A 17,064-nucleotide genomic window follows, 5' to 3' on the forward strand; every position below is an offset into this window, starting at 1 on the left:
CACCAGAGTTAAAGAATTCTGGTACTCCTCTACCATTAGTCTTGAGAAAGTGTTTAGAGGCTTATTCACATTAGTTAAGACAGTTCCCCTCTCCTCCCCCACCAAAGACAAAAAATGTAACCATTTAGCCCTCTTGCTGCTTCCCTCCCTCATTTCATGCTTGCTTTGGCTGCTAAACTGAATTTCTTGTTACTTAAAATGTTATAAAGTATGGATGTTTTGTGCAGTTATTGGTCTAATTGTGATTCAATTTCAAGATGTATAAGCCTCTAATTAATAATTCCGTAATTGGCATGTCTGACTTGAGTTGTGCTGTTATTTGAGGATTCTACTGTATATAAGGTTCATCTAACATTGGCATTAATAACCACAGGTATATTCCAATTAATTGTTACCACTTTGTGTAATTGCCAGACTACTTCAAGAGTTCTCTTAAGTTTTAGATTTTTGAAGATCTGTCTTCAGTACTTGGAGCTCATACTGGTAAACTTTCTTCTCTCTACCTATGTGCAGGAACCTGTACTCCAGCCAGCATAAGCAATAATAACCAGAAGTGAATTGGCTAAATGGTAGCACCACTGGGATTCTTATTGACATTTAGGAGTTCTTTGTGGAAAAAGCACAGAACTGAATTCCTCATATTTTTTAAAACTCCCGTGTCTTGATCTTAATGTGAGCAAGGACAGTAAAAAGCCCTTGGAATGATAAGCTACAGTGGAAATGTCATATTTCCGTGCAGTTTGTCTATTTAAAAACTATTCATTTGGGGGGCCGAGCCCGTGGTGCACTCGGGAGAGTGCGGCACTGGGAGCGCAGTAGCGCTCCCGCCGTGGGTTCAGATCCTATATAGGGATGACCGGTGCGCTCACAGCACTCACTGGCTGAGCTTGGTGCGGCTGGTCTCAAAAAGGACAAAAAAATAATAATAATAAAAACTATTCAGTTGGATAAGTAACATTGTTAGAACTCTCTTACATAAATTACTTCTGGTTCCAAAACAATACTGTTTGGTAGATAGTATTACTTCAGTTAATGAGGAAATTGAGGCTTATAGGTTACGTGACTTGTTTAGGGTCAAACAGTAAGTCACAGTACTTAATCCAAACCTAGGTCTGCCTTGAATATATTGTTCTTCCCAAGCTACCTTACATTGAGCAAGGCAGCTTTCATCCCTTCCCTTTACCTACCTCTTACCAGAAATTTCCTTGTAACTTACTTTAAAAATTACTTACAAGAGCCCCAGGCTCTTCATAAGTTGCATTATTTAGTGTTGTGTGCCCAGGTCGTGTTCTACTTAAAAAGATGGCACAGTTTTCCCTATTACAAATGAAGAAGTGGGAGAAAGAAGTTAGGTAATTTCCCTTAGTCACACAGCCAATAAAGAGAGGGTTGGCTACCTAGACAGTCTGGCTCTAGGGCCCAGCCACGAACTTTCTGTGCTTTATTCCTCTTTATGTGGTAACACCAGTGTGCAGAAATGCCTTTGCAAGTAGTTTTCTCTTGACTTAAAAATTAAAACCCCATTTCCTACCACGTCTTGACTTTGCCACCGCTTGGGCTCTCCATATCCCTGATAAAGATAATTGGTCTATTCTTTTCTAATTGTCATGTTAGATGTGATTAGTAAGTGTAACAACATTTTTAAATTGTAGACATAAAGCTTGTATGCTCAGGTGGACTCTACTGGTCAGTCCTGTGGTGGGTACCTGAGTTCCCTGTGGGAGTGCTAGAATAACCAAGAACCGCACGTTTTCTTTAAGATTCGTTCTTCTGGTTCCGGTTTGCACCATTCTGTGCCCATAGTGTTTTGAGGTTGCTGCAAGATCAGAGAAATGTATAAGTCAGCGTTTTCCTTTCTCTGAAGGATGAAATAGTCAAACCACAAAAAATATTCCAGGCTGGCTAGTTAGCTCAGTTGGTTAGAGTTTGGTGCTATAACACCAAGGTCAAGGTCAAGGTTCAGATTCCTATACCAGCCACCCATCCAAAATAAAAAAGAAATCCATTTTCCAAAGAAACTTGGGAAATACTTTAACAAATTTTTTTACTAAGGACATCAGATTGTTCCCATTAGTACCTGGCTACAGGTTACCAGGCCAAGAAATGTTTTAAAGTAATGGCTCTCTCATTAACCTCTCCAGCATTCCATGAAAGTAGTGCAGGGTCCTCAAGAGCAGCCAATATTCTTCTCAGACCATTATAAGAATTTTAATTTGAAAATTTGATGTAAAACTCCAAGTAATTAAGATATTTTGTGCCAAATTAGAAATCATCATCTAGTATTTTGGTATGAGTAGGAACAGATACCAGATAAGTAAGAATAAAGTAATAATATCAATTTAACTTTTCCTACAAATTGGGAAGATAGTGTTTTTTTTTTTAATCTATTGTGAGAAACATGTAGATCTACTTCAGCTGTTTTGCATATTCTGCTGGAGATGGGCAGAGTCAATAAAACCACCCATCTAGTCTAAACTCTGAAAACTAAGCCCACCCCCACTTGGAAATTTGGACATGAAAAGATAATGGTGTGTGTTGGTAGCTACATTTCAGAAGCACTGAATTACATAGTCAAAGGAGAAAAAGCAAGTTACTTGATAAAACAAGTTTTGTGGGCTGGCCCGTGGCTCACTTGGGAGAGTGTGAAGCTGACAACACCAAGTCAAGGGTTAAGATCCCCTTACCGGTCATCTTTTTAAAAAAAACAGGGTTTGCTATAGGTGTTAACTAGCTTGTAACTGGTTCTTAGAGGACTTCTGTAGTTTGTTCCAGTAATTTGTGATATATAGGAATTTTCTGTGCCTCTCTCTATCCTGAAACAGTAGCATTTAACAGATAAAACTCCTTTAACCTGAATTCATTGCTCTAAGGCCTAATTGCTATATTTACATTCCTGTGATAGGTTGTTAGGAGACAGTATTTGAGCTCTTTTGCTGGTGTTAAAAATGCTAAATGGAGGATGGCAGAGGTAGGCACATTATACCCAATTCATGAATTGTTTGTATCAACAAAAAGCCTATCACTTGGCATTCTGAATTTTAAGTTTCTTATCACTGAGAGTGTAGGGTTACTTATTAGCCGGCTGTCCTTTAGGTGGTTGGTTGACATAACGAATGTATGTCAATATGGTGTTGATATGGCTGCAAATGTAAAAGGAATCATCGACAAGGTACAAGAGTAAAATAACTGATTGTGATACTTCTCACTCAAATTCTGTACATGCTGGCTGGAGTCTGTGGCATGCTCATTGGTGAGAGCTGGTAAGGACTATGCTTTTTTCTCCACAGCTCTGTTGTGAGAAAGCTAGTCTCTTGAGCATTCTTACTCTGAATAGATTGGAATAACAACTTTGGTACTTTCCTAGCCTATTAGTATTATCTAATGAGTGGCTTAAAGACAGCAGAAACACTGGCTGGTGCTTCCACTACTTCTGGCTGAGTGGATGGGAGGTTCTAGCCAGTGAATAAGTAGCAGTAGCTGATCTTATTCTGAATGATCCAGGTTAACTTTTATGAGAGAAACACAGCTTTTTAATTGCTGAAGTTCTGATCCATAGACTACAAGATTACACATTCTTAATCTAGATTAGACTTGACTTAGACTGTAACCACTGACTTTATATTCAGTTAAGATGTTAACTGACTCAGATTAGCATCTGGCCTGTCCTATCTTAGAATATAGGTTGACAGATGTTTGTTGGAATCCTTGCCTAGTCTGAAGATAATCCTTAATTATATTCTCAATACTGAGGGATTTTTGCTTGTAGAAACCGAAGGCTCAGAAGAGGAGGATAAAGAAAATGACAAGGCCGAAGAAACGCCAAACGATTCAATTCTTGATAACAAGGTAAATTGTTATTTGTTCAGTACTGTTGTCTGCTTTCTTACTGTAGGACTTTAGCTTACTAGTGTAGGTGTGCTTATTATAGATAGCTGTTTCTTGGTTAGGGACTAGAGACTGTTTATTTGGGCCCAGAATGGACAGTTCTATTTAATCCCAGGGGACCCACCATATCACTGTTACATACCACTGACATAAGGTGATGGCTTAGGATAGAAACTTTTAGGGACCCATTCTGTAGGTTTTAGGGAGAAAGTCTGAATTCTGAATCACATGTCTATCGGGTTTTTTTGTTTTGTTTTTAGCCATACTAAATTAATATATTTAAATTTGTACTCTAAAAAGATGCCTTAGGGGCCAGCCCATGGCTCACTTGGGAAAATGTGGTTCTGATAACATCAAGGCCACGGGTTCGGATCCCTGTATAGGGATGGCCGGTTGCCTCACTTGGGAGAGTGTGGTGCTGACAACACCAAGGCCCTGGGTTCGGATCCCTATATGGAGATGGCTGGTTTGCTCACTTGGGAGAGCGTGGTGCAGTCAGCCCCAAGTCAAAGGGTTAAGATCCCCTTACTGGTCATCTTTTGTTTTAACAAAAAAAAAAGCCTGTCTTGTACTTCTGCCTAATACCAATGATTTGGATATACTTTAGTCTCTTCAAGAAAATGAAGAGGAAGAGATTGGGAACCTAGAGCTTGCCTGGGATATGCTGGATTTAGCAAAGATCATTTTTAAAAGGTAAAACTTTTGGTGCTTTTAGGCTCAGGTTGGGAGCCTGGTGGTTGAATAGAAAGCAGTTTAGAGTTAGACAAGTATTATTAAAGTTTCTGAATAACTTTCCTTCTTTTAGGCAAGAAACAAAGGAAGCTCAGCTTTATGCTGCACAGGCACATCTTAAACTTGGAGAAGTTAGTGTTGAGTCTGGTAATATATTTTCCATTTTACTCTCTCCTCTTCTAATCCCCCCCCCCCTTCATTCTTCCTCAGTAAATTTCGTAGAATTCAGCCTGACTGATGAAGTTGGGTGGTTGGCTTTAAAAAGACAGTAGCTTGGGTTCCCTATTTTCCCTAGAACAATCTTCTAAATGATATTTTAAAGTAGAGTAGGTTTTCTTAAGAACATTTTACCTTCTTTATAGTCAAGGGTCTTGGAGATAATACAAACAAAAATAAAATGTAAAATAGGGGAGCATTCTTACAGAATGGGTCTGAATTCTAGAAGTACTTTATATTAAATGTTGTCCATTTATTTGCTCTTCTTTTTCTCTACATTAGAGAACTATATCCAAGCTGTGGAGGAGTTCCAGGCTTGCCTAAACCTGCAAGAGCAGTACCTGGAAGCCCACGACCGTCTCCTTGCAGAGACCCACTACCAGCTGGGCTTGGCCTATGGGTACAACTCTCAGTATGATGAGGCAGTGGCACAGTTCAGCAAATCTATTGAAGTCATTGAGAAGAGAATGGGTGAGTGAGCACCAGCTGCTTCATGATTATGTGATGAATCCAGTAATTGATAAGGTAAAAAAAAGTATCCTCTTGTACTGATCACTGTACTGATCACTTTACCTGTTCTTTGTAGCTGTACTAAATGAGCGGATGAAGGAGGCTGAAGGATCACCTACTGAATATGAGAAAGAAATTGAGGAGCTGAAGGAACTGCTACCTGAAATTAGAGAGAAAATAGAAGATGCAAAGGAGTCCCAGCGTAGTGGGAACGTAGCTGAATTGGCTTTGAAAGCTACTCTGGTTGGTTCCATTTCCCTTTAAAGTTTTGATAATAGTATGTTTAGTACTGTTAATGTTCCATTTGCTAGGAAGTTTTCATCATGAGTTGGTGATCGAAGGGAACGTGAGAACTCATCTAATTATTCCTATTAAATGGTATAGTGGGTAACAGAATATGCTCTGGAGCCAGACTGTCGAGGTTTTATTACAAGTTATTTCCATCTCTGAGAACTCCTCTGTATAGATTAGTGAGGCATGGAGGGCTTTTAATCCCAAACTGCCTGGCTCTGCTTTTGGCTACCAGGATGTCAGGGAGCTTTTTACCCTGCAGTTAGGATATGGAGGGTTAGTTTAATATCTACACTCTGCCCATGCCCTAGGTGGAGAGTGAGTGGACGCAAGTGGGTGGGGTGGAGTGGACGATCTTGCTACTGCTTTTTATGGAGGCCACTAGCTCTTCAGATCTTAAGTAGGTACTTAGATGATAGGTACCTGTTTTAAGACTGTGGGTGACCTTGGTTCTATCCTGGAACCCATTTGGGTTTGTCATCTCTCACACAGGTGGAGAGCTCTACTTCAGGTTTCACTCCTAGTGGAGGAGGCTCTTCAGTCTCCATGGTGGGTATTGAGGTGTATTTTTCATTTTATGTTGTCGATGTTGGCCTGGTATAGCTTGTACATTGCTAACAAAGACTTCTTTTTTGCCAGATTGGCAGTAGAAAGCCAACAGATGGTGCTTCCTCATCAAATTGTGTGACTGATATTTCTCACCTTGTCAGAAAGAAGGTAAACCTACAACTGCATGGTTGTTTCTTTTCTACCTTTTCCCAGTCTTTTTTTTTTTTCCCCTTTTGGTTGCAAAAGATACATGAGGAATACTTTTGCTATACCTCCTAATAGTTGAAGCAATAAAATTTTGCAAAGGTGATGAGGATTTGTGAGTGAAGATATTAATTGAAGACCTCTTCAGCAAACTCTGGTCTATTCTTAGCTCGAGGACTATTAGGAAAGCTGCTGAGAAGGATTGGTCAGATGAGTCGATTTTAGGAAGTTTTCTTTGATAGCAGTCATTCAGCAGCAGGCCTGCTGATACTTAAATTCCTGTGAGTCTGCCTTCTGCCTGTAGTTCTAATAGTTCTTTTCTGTTGGGGGAGAGAGTTAACATGCTTTGTTTCCTAACTCAAATATAAGAATTCAAATATGCTTTGGTTACAGTTCACATCTACTCCTCACCCCCACCCTACCCCAGTGTGCTTCCAGCAGTAGGGAGGCTGAATTGTTGATATATTGGGATAGACAGTTTATCCTGTAGAGTACAGGTTGGCATGTGCCCCCTGTGGCTAGGGGGAGAGGCCCTAAGAGCTGTGAATCCTGCTGTTCAGGATCATGGGGGTTAAGAAAATGTTTTGCACTTGTCTTTTTACAAACATTAAGCACATTTGTGAAGCCTTCACAATTATATCTTTAGAGGAAACCAGAGGAAGAAAGCCCCCGGAAAGATGATGCAAAGAAAGCCAAACAAGAGCCAGAGATGAATGGAGGCAGTGGGGATGCTGCTCCCAGTGGAAATGAAGTTTCGGAAAACATGGAGGAGGAGGTGGGCAGTTAAGCAGGGCTTGGTCTCTTGCCTCATCCCCTTGTTCTCAGTCTTCCCAAAGTGCATGCTTCCCACTTTGAGCTTGTTTGGATTGCTTGAGTGCAACCCTCACAATGATTGTGCAGGAAGCAGTTTGGTTATGGAGTTTAGGATGTCTGACAAGCAGAACCTATATACCACACGTCCCCTCTAATGAATGTATGATTATTGGCTCTGTCAGCCCAATTATCACACAGAATTCGAGAAATGGATTTGTTCTTTGTGGTTACTGCCCTGCTAGTATAGGGAGCAAAGCAGAGTTTGGGGGATCCATGTTTACTTCCTGACTGAGGCCTGCTTGGTTATATAAGATGTAATGGCTCAAACTAGGGTCACTGTTTGTCTTCCAGGCTGAGAATCAGGGTGAAAGCCGAGCAGCATTGGAGGGAACAGTGGAGGCTGGAGCTACAGTTGAAAGCACTGCATGTTAAGAGAGGGAGCAGAGCCTTCCTCCCAAGGGAAAGCGTTTTTGTATATAATGTATTTTTTCACTTTTGGGGGATTCTTTTTGTATAACTTCAATAAAGATTGTAAGCAAAGGTTGAGGCTTTGATGGTTTTTTTCTTAAATACTGGCTGAAGCTGTGCCTTGGAGCACTCCAGGTTTAAAATGGTGGCCAAAGTTTTTTTTTTTTTTTTTTTTTTTTGCCTCTGTACTGATCCATGTTGGAGATTCTAATCCCAATTCCTGTCTAACATGGACGTGATTACATCCAATGGTGCTATATTTTTTTCTATTTTCAAATACTTGACTGAAACCAGCTGTCTTGCAAACCTTCAGTGTGGTGCTATCCTGGATGGAGACTCCAAAAACAAGACTTGGTGAAGATATTGCTCTTTGGTACCGAAAATGGATGATGAACTTTGGCTGTAAACCAGGCCTTGGGTGGTACCTGTCTTCTATCCATCTTGTCTCCAGTTGGAGCCATAATCCTGTCAGGAAAAAGAACTTGGAAGAAAACTTGGGAAAGTGAGCCCTGAGGAAAGTAGTTGGTATGTTAAATCAGAGAATTGAGCTCTCTGGTTTGAAAGTGGCTGAGGGAATGGTGATGGCCACTTTGGATGTGGTTGGAAGAGTCTGTGGGGAGGCTGGCTAGTTGAATTACATTCGTTATTTTCTGTATAGAAAGGCCTACATCAACACTCGGAATTGTTACCTTGTCTGCAGTTTTGAGTTCTCAAATAAAGACGCTAAACAGCTGCTGGTCTGGAATTGTGTTTAAAGATCTTACAGTGGGATCCTATGCTGCCTTGGAGTGTTTCAGTGTGGGATGTGGGGTTGAAAGGCAAAAACTAGCCCATCTAGTCCAAGGAGGCTGGTGATCAGGGCACTGGTATTAATGCCATCTCATTGGACTCACACCCAAGGTGTAGGGCTTGTGTAAGACCCTGACTGAGCTGTTTCTGACCTGACCCTTAGTTTAAGAACCTGTTATGGGCCAGGCACTATTTGCATCTGAATTCCAAACAGTGCCTGTCCTACATTACCTAAGGGAATTTAACTTAATAATTCTAGTACTCATAAGGCTACTCTCCTGTACTGGACAGACAGTAGGTTAGAACCTGTTTTTAACATCCAGTGTTGAAGGGAGGGAGCTATGCTGACCCCCAAGTGAACCCCATTTTTCAGAGTTTATTTTTTTTCTCAAAATAATACAAAATGGTTGGAGTTTTTCTGGGCTGGTCACGGTAACTCAATGGCTGCAGAATCTCTGGCTTCGAACTTCCTTCCTGAAGGTGCCCTTGTATGTTCCATGTCCTGAGGCTTCTTTCTTCTTTTTTGGTCAGGACAGTCATGACATACTTGGCTCCCAGGCCCTTGACCTTCTTAGGTTGACATTGGGATCTAGGACTAGGCCTAGTTATCTAATTTTAGCTAGATCTCATATGCGACCCGACTTGGGAGGAACCTCATTGGGCTGAGGCCCTACCCTGGAATAGTGCAAGGATCAGGAACTCTGTTTATGGGGACCTTGTGAGCCAGGAAGACTTCCTGGCAGCAGTGCTGAGGAAGCTGGGATTTGAATGGAAAAGTTTGGCAATAAAACTGGCTTTGGTGGGCCGGCCCGGTGGCGCACTGGATAGTGCGCCGCTTGGGAAGCGCGGCGGCGCTCCCGCCCGAGGGTTCGGATCCCACATACAGACCGGTTCCTGCTCACTGGCTGAGCGAGGCGCGGGAGCGACGCCAAGGATTGCGATCCCGTTGCCGGTCCCCGGTCCGGTACGGGGGCGACACTGAGGGTTGCGATCCGTTGCTGGACACGGAAAAAAGACAAAAAAAAAAAAAAAAGAAAATAATATACTATATTTTTAAATATGCTTTAGACCAGTTCTGTATTATAGAAATACAATGCAAGCCACATGTGTGATTTTAAATTTTCCCAAGGGTTTTGATCCCCTTACCGGTCATGAAAAAAAAAAAAAAAAAAAAAAAAAAAAAACTCGCTTTGGCAAGAACCAGGTGGGAATTACTTTAGATAGAGTTCCTTCAGGTGGAATTAAAGAATACCCCTCACCCCCGTCACCTTTCTGATAGCTTCCTATGTGCCAGGCAATATGGTAAATGCCCAACATACTCATTTAATCCTCATGTTAATCTATTTTGCAAAAGGAAAACGTACAGAAAGGTCAAGTATTTGTAGGAGGTGGCAAAGCTGTGGTTGGAGCTCATATTTTGCACCCATAACCTATTTTCTTCTAGGCCCTATGTCAGAAAATAGTAAATCTGCAGGTCTTGGAGTAGGCCTTAGTCTAATCCCTAGTCCCGTGCATGTGAAAATGCTCATATTCACATTTGCCTGGGCTCAGAAACCTGGTGGGGGTGGGTCAAAGCTGTGGTGAGGGCCCAAACCCTTGTGTCTATCTTTAACTCTGCCAAGGGGCTCTTCTGCAGGAGGTAGAGGATCAGCAAAGCCAGCTGTGGGAGTGAGGGAATTGGCTTCCAGTGAAGATGAGCTGGACACCTGTGAAATGGGGAGAAGACAGGTCTTCAACAAGACTAGAGATTAAGAGCACAGTTTCTGGAGTGAGACTACCTTAACTACTTACTGTGCACCAAATTAACCTGGTCTTGCTTTGATTTCTCTGTCTGTTACATAGTAATAGAGATGATGTGAGGATCAAATGAGGTAGTGACTGGCACATAGCAGTCAATAAAGGCTGGCTGTTAACCATGCCATTCATACCTGTGGTGTCCCTAGCTCCAGTTGGGCCCTCACCATGGGTGGGTACTGGTACTCGTGGGCACTTGCTGGATTGATCTCCGCCCGTGTCTGGACACCTGTGTCTCTCGCATTCACCAGCCGCAAAAAGAGCTCAGCCTGACCTGCCTGGGGAGAGGTGAAATTGTACTGCACCTACACCTTAGAGGAGGAGACCCAGTTCCCACCCTCCACACTCACCTGGGGAATCCCATTCAGCTGCCGGAGGCTAAGGCTGGAGTCCCGAGGAAGAGCCCGAAGTGGGAGGCGCCAACGGCCACTTAGCACCCGCTGATCTTGGTCAAATAGCACCAGTGAGGCCCAAGCCTTTGGCTGTGGTGCTCTAGCCCCTGCCAGCCCCTGCCAGGCCTGTAGCTCACAGACCAAGGATACTGATGGTGACGGTGGCAGTCTGTAGAACAACCAGAGGTGTTGGAAGCCAGAGCTGCAGTCCCTTCCTTGGACTCAGCCCTCAGAGCCAAAGGTCCCCATACACAGATGAGAAAACAGCAGAATGAGGGACAAGCTTCAGTTGTGGCAGAGTACCAAGGTCATGATCCCTACCTACTGACCTGGGCACAGGTTGCCTGCTGGCGAGGATGGCACAGTTGCCTGTGAGCCCAGGAGCTGGAGGTGGGGGTAAGCAAAGGGCTGGGGGCAATGCTGTGGTCGGTCCTGTATCCTGTCCATCTCTGGCCAAACCAGTCATTAGCTGCACCCAAATCCAAGAAACCTCGAGGCCCCACAGGAAGTCATAGAAAATGACCAGGCCAGCCCTGGGGCACAAAAATCCAAGCACACAAACAACTCTTCTCACCCTCCCTCTCCTCAGCCAGTTCCCCAACCCTAGTTGGCCGTAGTGGGTCCCCTTAAGCAGAGGTGGTCAAGTCACAGAGGATCTCAAAGGAGGGTGCAGGTCTCACCCGGGGTCATATGGTGCAGGGCCCAGTGTATCAGATGTGGGCAGGAGGAACTGTGGGTCCAGGCCCAGGTCTCTGGTCATGGTTCCAGGAAGCTGCGGCTGCAAGGAAAAGAGCTGACTCTTCCAGAAAGCCTCCTAGCTCCCATGCTCCCCCAACTACACAGAGCAGAGCTGCCTGCCCCACCCCCTGGGTCCTCACAGGCTTTCCCAAGCCACCCAAGAACTGGACATCGGTGGAGCCTGGAGCTGGCGGCTGCGGGGGCGCCATCGGCGGCAGGAGGAGTGGAGGATCTCTCCTCCCCCTCAGGCGTGGGCTGGGACTGGCCAGGAGTTGGGGCTCCGCTGGCCCTAGGAGCAGAGGACGAGTTAGGGCGCCCCTGAGCGGGATGAAGCAGGTAACTAGGTTGAGATCCCCTTCCCCGAGAGCCGAGCCCACAAATGGATCCACAGAGTCACGGGGATAAAGGGACACACACGTTGAGATGAGGGTGGACATGAACAGACGAGGCACAAAGCTTCATTCCCCATGCACCCCCTTCCCCTGACGGGCCTGCTGGAAACCTGGGGAGGACTGGGTGGGATGAGGTAGGGGTGCGCACTGACCCCAGGGCGCCCTGCCCGGGCCCCTCTGCATCTGCAAGGCCAGAATTTCTGCCTCCAGGCGCCGGTTTTCAGCTTCCACTACTAGAAGCTCCCCCGAGGTGGCACCTCCCCTTCCTGCGAGGAACAAATCTGACCTGTCACCTTTGACACCGGTGACGGGTGGGTACGGCTCCGAGCAGCTTTCCAGCGTTAGGCCTCTTAGGAAAAGGCTAGACTTTGTCAGCTCACGTTCTAGCCGCGGTCACAAAGACCATGTGGGTTTCCTACCTTGAGGCGTTTGACCATGCCAACGGCGCCCACCCTCAGGCCCTTTTCTCCTCCCACGACTAAGACCATGGCGCCGAGAGGCCCTCCTGGCTGGCCCCTCCTCCTGTTCACCCCTGCGTGTCCGCGACCGCCGCAGCTCCAGTGCTGAGGCCTCCACTTGCATCTGCCACATCTGGCCCAGAACGCTGGGGTCCCGGCCCCCACCTCGAATGTAGGCCTTCCGTAGGGCCCTACGGAGGGGGCGGACACGAAGGCGGTCTTTCCAGGACTGATGAACGCTTCTCCCCTTGCCCGTCCCGGGCCCCGGGCCTCACCCGATCTCGGCAGCCAGAGTCCCTGGGTTGGCCTGGAGCACCGGACAATAGAGTTCTGCCTCTAGCCAGGCGTTCAACCCGGTCCTAGGGTGGGCGGGGACGTGCGGCGAGACCGCGTCAAGGACGTTAACCTTGGCCTCCAGCCGCCCCGCCCTCCCGTCACGCCCCGCCCCAGCCGCGCGCCCCCAGTCCCGGCTTGGTTCGGGTCTCACCCCGGCTGGGAGTGCAGCTCTTGAACACGCGCCCCCAACACCTCTAGATTTCCTCGCGTCCGCCCGGCCTCTGCCCGGAGTTCTCGAAGCTCCCGCTCCAGCCCGAATAGGCGAGATATTCCGTCCCGCGCCCGGGCCACAGCTTGGAGGCGCCGGCGCAGTTCTGCGGGAGAGAGGGACCGAGTCAGAACGGTCCAAACCACCTTAAGCCAAATGGAGGGGAGCGTGTCCCTGTCCCTCCCCCGCTTCTCCTTCACCCTCGCCGCATCGCTCCAGCGCCCGGCTCTGGGCTTCTGTCTCCGCTACGCGCCTTGAGCGAGTCCGGTGCAGCGCCCGCAGCCGCTCCCCGGGGCTCCCTGCAGCCTGGCAGGCGGTGGGCTGAGGCGGCGCCGCGGACCCTTGTGTTATCCAGGGTCGCATTTCCTGTAGGGATAGCCGCAGCCACCGCACCTGGAGGTAACAGTGGTCCGCCACCTCCGTGTTGGGGTACTCTTTCCACGTATGATCTGCAGGTTATACTTTGAGCCATGGGGAAAGGCGGGTGGCCGTACCTCCTCTGTTAAACTCTTTAGAGTAGATTGGCTGGCCTCCTGGACTTCTTGTGGCACTACCTGGGGACAGAGTATAGGATGAGAAGTCCTGAGGATTCGGCTCCCTTGAATACTCACCCGTGGCCACGGAGGCAGCCCTTACCACAGCACTCCGTGGTTCAGTGGCTACTGAGGACTGTGCTCCTAGTGTCGTCCCTTGGGTTAGGCGGCCAATGCAGAAGCGCTGAGTGTGGGTGGCCAGCAGGGCCCAGGACCGGAAAACCATGTCACAGGACCCACAGTGCAAGAGCCCTGCTTCCCCAGAACGGGAGGCCATGGGATGAGACCTGCAGAAGACGGGACAGAGGGCAGGGGAAAGGCAGAGAAGGATAAAAGAGAAAGCCAGAGCGGAAAGGAAAGACCAGGTCTTTTGGGTCTACAAGATCTTTATGTTTGTTTGGGGAGGAGCCTTAGCTCCCTGGGCAGCAACTACAAGCCTGGGCAGGTCAGGAGAATGGATGGGGAAGCTGTGGTCACTTTTGGCAGGAGCCCCTGGCTTGAAAAAGTGTCACAACGTTTGTTCCACCTCATTGCATGAGTTTGGGCAAGTCTGTAATGCACCCTGGTTTCGTTGCTTATAATAAAGGGTAACAAACAGTTGCCTCCTAACTAGCTGTGCCCGTATTACTTCATTGACTCCATCACTGGCCATTAATTGGCAAGTGTCTTTTTCATTGCTGTATTCCTAAATGGATTAAATGATAGTGCCATTCTCCAGTCCAGGGAACACCTGAAGAGGAGGCAGTCTGCCCTTTTGGGAATTCTTTTTGTTGTTGCTGTTGTTAAAAGATGACTGGCAAGGGGATCTTAACCCTTGCCTTGGTGTTGTCAGCACCATGCTCTCCCAAGTGAGCTAACCAGCCATCCCTATATGGGATCCGAACCCCTGGCCTTGGTGTTATCAGCACCACACTCTCCCAAATGAGCCACGGGCCAGCCCTCCCCCAAGTTATGACAGGGCAAGTTACAGTGTTTCAAAGTATGTGATCTCAGTCTAGATTAATTCCAACTGAGAAAAGGAGTACATTTTTAGAAATATGTTCTGAGAAAGCTAGTAAATGGCAAAGCCCAAATCTCAACTCCAAGTTTAATACTTTTGCAATATATTATTAGTTCATTTTATGGTATTTCATTGATTCTAAGATGCACATTTTTTTCACATTTTAAGAACACTGACAGGATTCACAAAGGAATATCGTAATTTAACTGGAAAGTTTCCTCTTATTAGTACGCAAAATGTCTTAAAATAGATGCCATCTTATATTCAGTGTAGTAGTATTTCTTACTGCTCTATCCCAGCTGCCATTGCCAGTTTGCACATGGATTGCTTATATTACGGGCAGTAGGTACTATAATATGCTATGGCAGATAAGGTCTCTGCCTTCCTGGCCTTTAGAATCTAGCAAATGTCTTGCTAGTCTGTCTTTAGCCTCTGCTCCCTCTGGTTCAGAACCCACACTACCAGTTACTCTTCTAACATGCAATCAGGCCCATTACTCCTCTGCTTGTCTCCCATTAGAGTCCTCTATATCCATTAGGGACTAATTACTGTAGGGAAAGCCAAAGGATGCCAGTGCGAGATGTCTGTTGTTAAACTTCTACTTATCCATCAGATCTTACCCTGAAATTTCATCTTTTCTAACATAACTTTATTCTTTCCCCTGCTGGGCTGGGCACTCCTTGCATCCCCAAAAGCCTTACACAATGCCTGGGACATACAATAGGTGTTTGGGAAGTATTTATTGAATTAAAAAAAAAAAAAATTGCCTCCACAGGCCACTTAACCAGCACTGACTTAAGTCTTTTTCCCTGCAAATTCTTATTCAGTGGGAAAACTGAGGCATGAATCTTCCTTAAAGTAGGTACACTGGTAAATACGTGGGCACTGAAAAATGGTTTCAGGAAGGAAACTTTGGTTCTTGACGTTACTACTGATAATTTATTGCACAGGTTTTTCTGCTTTTAAAAAAGTATCTGCTAAAAGGAGAAATGTGTCTAAATTCAGATTTCCCCCCCTCCCCGACTTCTAAAAAATATTCCCCTTAAAAAATAATCCATTCAATCTAATAAAAAAATGCTTCTCACACAACACAATCCAAACTGATGCAAAATATTTATTCCAAGTTAGTTATTTTATGCAGTAGTTTCCCCCCTCAACAGACCTGTGATAACCACATCTTTTAAATCTGTAAATAATGTTATCAAAATAATCTTAATCTTTGAAATCTCACAAAAATTTATATTTTACAATCCACCCTGAATATCAAGGCTGCAAGAATAACACAACATATCCTATATCCAAATATTTTACAGCTGTACCCAAAAAGGAAAAAGAAAAAAAAAACCCCAAAACCACATATGCTTGGTTAAGGCCTAAAGTTACCCGAGCAGCCAAAAATAAAATAAAATATCCAAATTATTAGCATTAATTTAATACAATTATAACTTCAATAGTCACTTTGTCATTGACAATGATTGCTTGAGCACAGGGGTGAGTGCCAAGGGCTGGTAGTAGGAGCTGTTGCTGCAGACCAGTGTCTTCTCCTCTCTGCACTGCCAGCTCCCACCTGTGCATCGCCCCATATATACTGTGTGTGTGTATATATATTTTAAAAATCTTTCCCACCACACAAACTTCTTTCTATTAAGCAGATAACAGGAAAGAACAACACAACAAAATGCTAAACAAGCCAATAGCTCTCTCTTTGGGATGTGATTATTTCCCTTGTGCATGAAGTATTCAACAATTCAAGAAAAGGAAAAGAATTTCTTTTGTATATTCCCTAAACATGCAAGCTGAGTTTACTGGGTCAGATTTAACTGTGAGCATTTATATGCCTACTTCCAGGCATCGTCATCTGATGTTTCACTGCTACTGGTTTCCGTGTCTGAGTCCTCACACTCTGCTTTACAAGTGCTCCTCCAGGGGGAGAACAGGCTGGAACTGCGGCTCTGCAAGAAGCCATTCTTTCCAAAGCCATTTCTTCTCAGCTGTGGTTAGCACGGGAGAGAGAGAAAAAAGAAAGAGCATCAACAACTACACTGGCCTATGGGAACTGGGAAAGGCCAGGCATCAATTCGATTCAAGGTAGAATGTTGTTGGGAAAGTGAAGGAAAATGGTCCGGGCCCCTCAGATGTTCAGAATCTTGCCGAGCATTTGATGTAAATATGCATGTGTGCCCAGGTGTTCCCTGGTTATTGTCTAATTTAATTGTGCATGAGCACCCAGGTGTCCTGGGTTATGGACTTAAGTATAAAGGATGAGTGGCTCTGATCCACAGTGCCCCTCACTCCCAGGATGTCCCCGGGGGTGGGGGGGCGATGGGGAGACCACTACAGCTGCTGGAGGCTGCTGCTGCTGCAGACTGAGCTCGTGTTATCTGCCAGTGGTTCCCAGGATCTGTACCAATTACCTAGCGTGAACCTGCATGTGAGGGGTCTGGTGACCTAGTCTGTACAATGGGTTTGAAGGATCTGAGCCCTAGCTCTGACAGTATAAATGGAAACTTAGTATAACTAAAACAATGAAACATTTTGGCTTTAGTTAAGATTTGCCTCAACCCAACAACTGGTGTAGTCATGTAGCTTTACAAATGTACAGGGAGCCCTTCTAAGAGATAAGATCTCTTACAGAAATGCTTTTTTAAACTTTGTGCAAATTAATCATCCAAGGATTCTGATTCAGTATGTCTGCGGTGGGTTTTGAGATTCCCTATTTCTTTTTTTTTTTTTTTTTTTTTTTTTTTTTTTTTTTC

The 17,064-nt window shown here is 45.3% G+C and overlaps 3 protein-coding genes across 6 annotated transcripts in view; 1 reads left to right on the forward strand and 2 right to left on the reverse strand.

Annotated features, from left to right (window-relative positions):
- NASP (nuclear autoantigenic sperm protein (histone-binding)) overlaps window positions 1-8,401 on the forward strand; it is a 37,224-nt gene extending 28,823 nt beyond the window's left edge. For both annotated transcript variants that reach the window (XM_008574884.1, XM_008574883.1), the window contains 9 exons: window positions 3,767-3,846; window positions 4,493-4,578; window positions 4,691-4,764; window positions 5,116-5,304; window positions 5,420-5,586; window positions 6,127-6,183; window positions 6,274-6,351; window positions 7,034-7,162; window positions 7,552-8,401. In XM_008574884.1, coding sequence (XP_008573106.1) covers window positions 3,767-3,846; window positions 4,493-4,578; window positions 4,691-4,764; window positions 5,116-5,304; window positions 5,420-5,586; window positions 6,127-6,183; window positions 6,274-6,351; window positions 7,034-7,162; window positions 7,552-7,632 — 941 coding nt within the window. In that variant the 3' untranslated portion in view covers window positions 7,633-8,401. The remainder of the gene's footprint in view (window positions 1-3,766; window positions 3,847-4,492; window positions 4,579-4,690; window positions 4,765-5,115; window positions 5,305-5,419; window positions 5,587-6,126; window positions 6,184-6,273; window positions 6,352-7,033; window positions 7,163-7,551) is intronic.
- Window positions 8,402-9,650: 1,249 nt separating this feature from the next.
- Window positions 9,651-13,585, reverse strand: CCDC17 (coiled-coil domain containing 17). The gene is made up of 12 exons (XM_008574893.1): window positions 13,387-13,585; window positions 12,976-13,224; window positions 12,719-12,881; window positions 12,507-12,590; window positions 12,304-12,422; window positions 11,926-12,039; window positions 11,552-11,670; window positions 11,324-11,421; window positions 10,973-11,176; window positions 10,602-10,812; window positions 10,419-10,529; window positions 9,651-10,163 (listed from the first exon to the last, which is right to left on the reverse strand). The coding sequence occupies exons 1-12, from the start codon at window positions 13,583-13,585 to the stop codon at window positions 10,005-10,007; spliced, it is 1,830 nt and encodes a 609-aa protein (XP_008573115.1). The 3' UTR covers window positions 9,651-10,004.
- A 1,817-nt stretch (window positions 13,586-15,402) lies between these two features.
- The window catches only part of GPBP1L1 (GC-rich promoter binding protein 1-like 1), a 60,357-nt gene continuing 58,695 nt past the window's right edge, over window positions 15,403-17,064 (reverse strand). For all 3 annotated transcript variants that reach the window (XM_008574888.1, XM_008574889.1, XM_008574887.1), the window contains one exon: window positions 15,403-16,299. In XM_008574888.1, the coding sequence (XP_008573110.1) occupies window positions 16,147-16,299 (153 nt within the window). In that variant the 3' untranslated portion in view covers window positions 15,403-16,146. The remainder of the gene's footprint in view (window positions 16,300-17,064) is intronic.

This window comes from Galeopterus variegatus, unplaced genomic scaffold, assembly GCF_000696425.1.
Source record: "Galeopterus variegatus unplaced genomic scaffold, G_variegatus-3.0.2 Scaffold1113, whole genome shotgun sequence".
Taxonomy (NCBI): domain Eukaryota; kingdom Metazoa; phylum Chordata; class Mammalia; order Dermoptera; family Cynocephalidae; genus Galeopterus; species Galeopterus variegatus.

Bases quoted from the DNA above. Each gene is read 5' to 3' on its own strand.
- CCDC17 (XM_008574893.1), bottom strand. From the start codon at position 13,585: ATGGCCTCCCGTTCTGGGGAAGCAGGGCTCTTGCACTGTGGGTCCTGT. The intron at 13,225-13,386 runs GTGAGTATTCAA...TATAACCTGCAG, and splicing joins GGCTGCCTCCGTGGCCACGG to ATCATACGTGGAAAGAGTAC. The intron at 11,671-11,925 runs GTCAGTGCGCAC...CTCTGCTCCTAG, and splicing joins CCCGGGCAGGGCGCCCTGGG to GGCCAGCGGAGCCCCAACTC.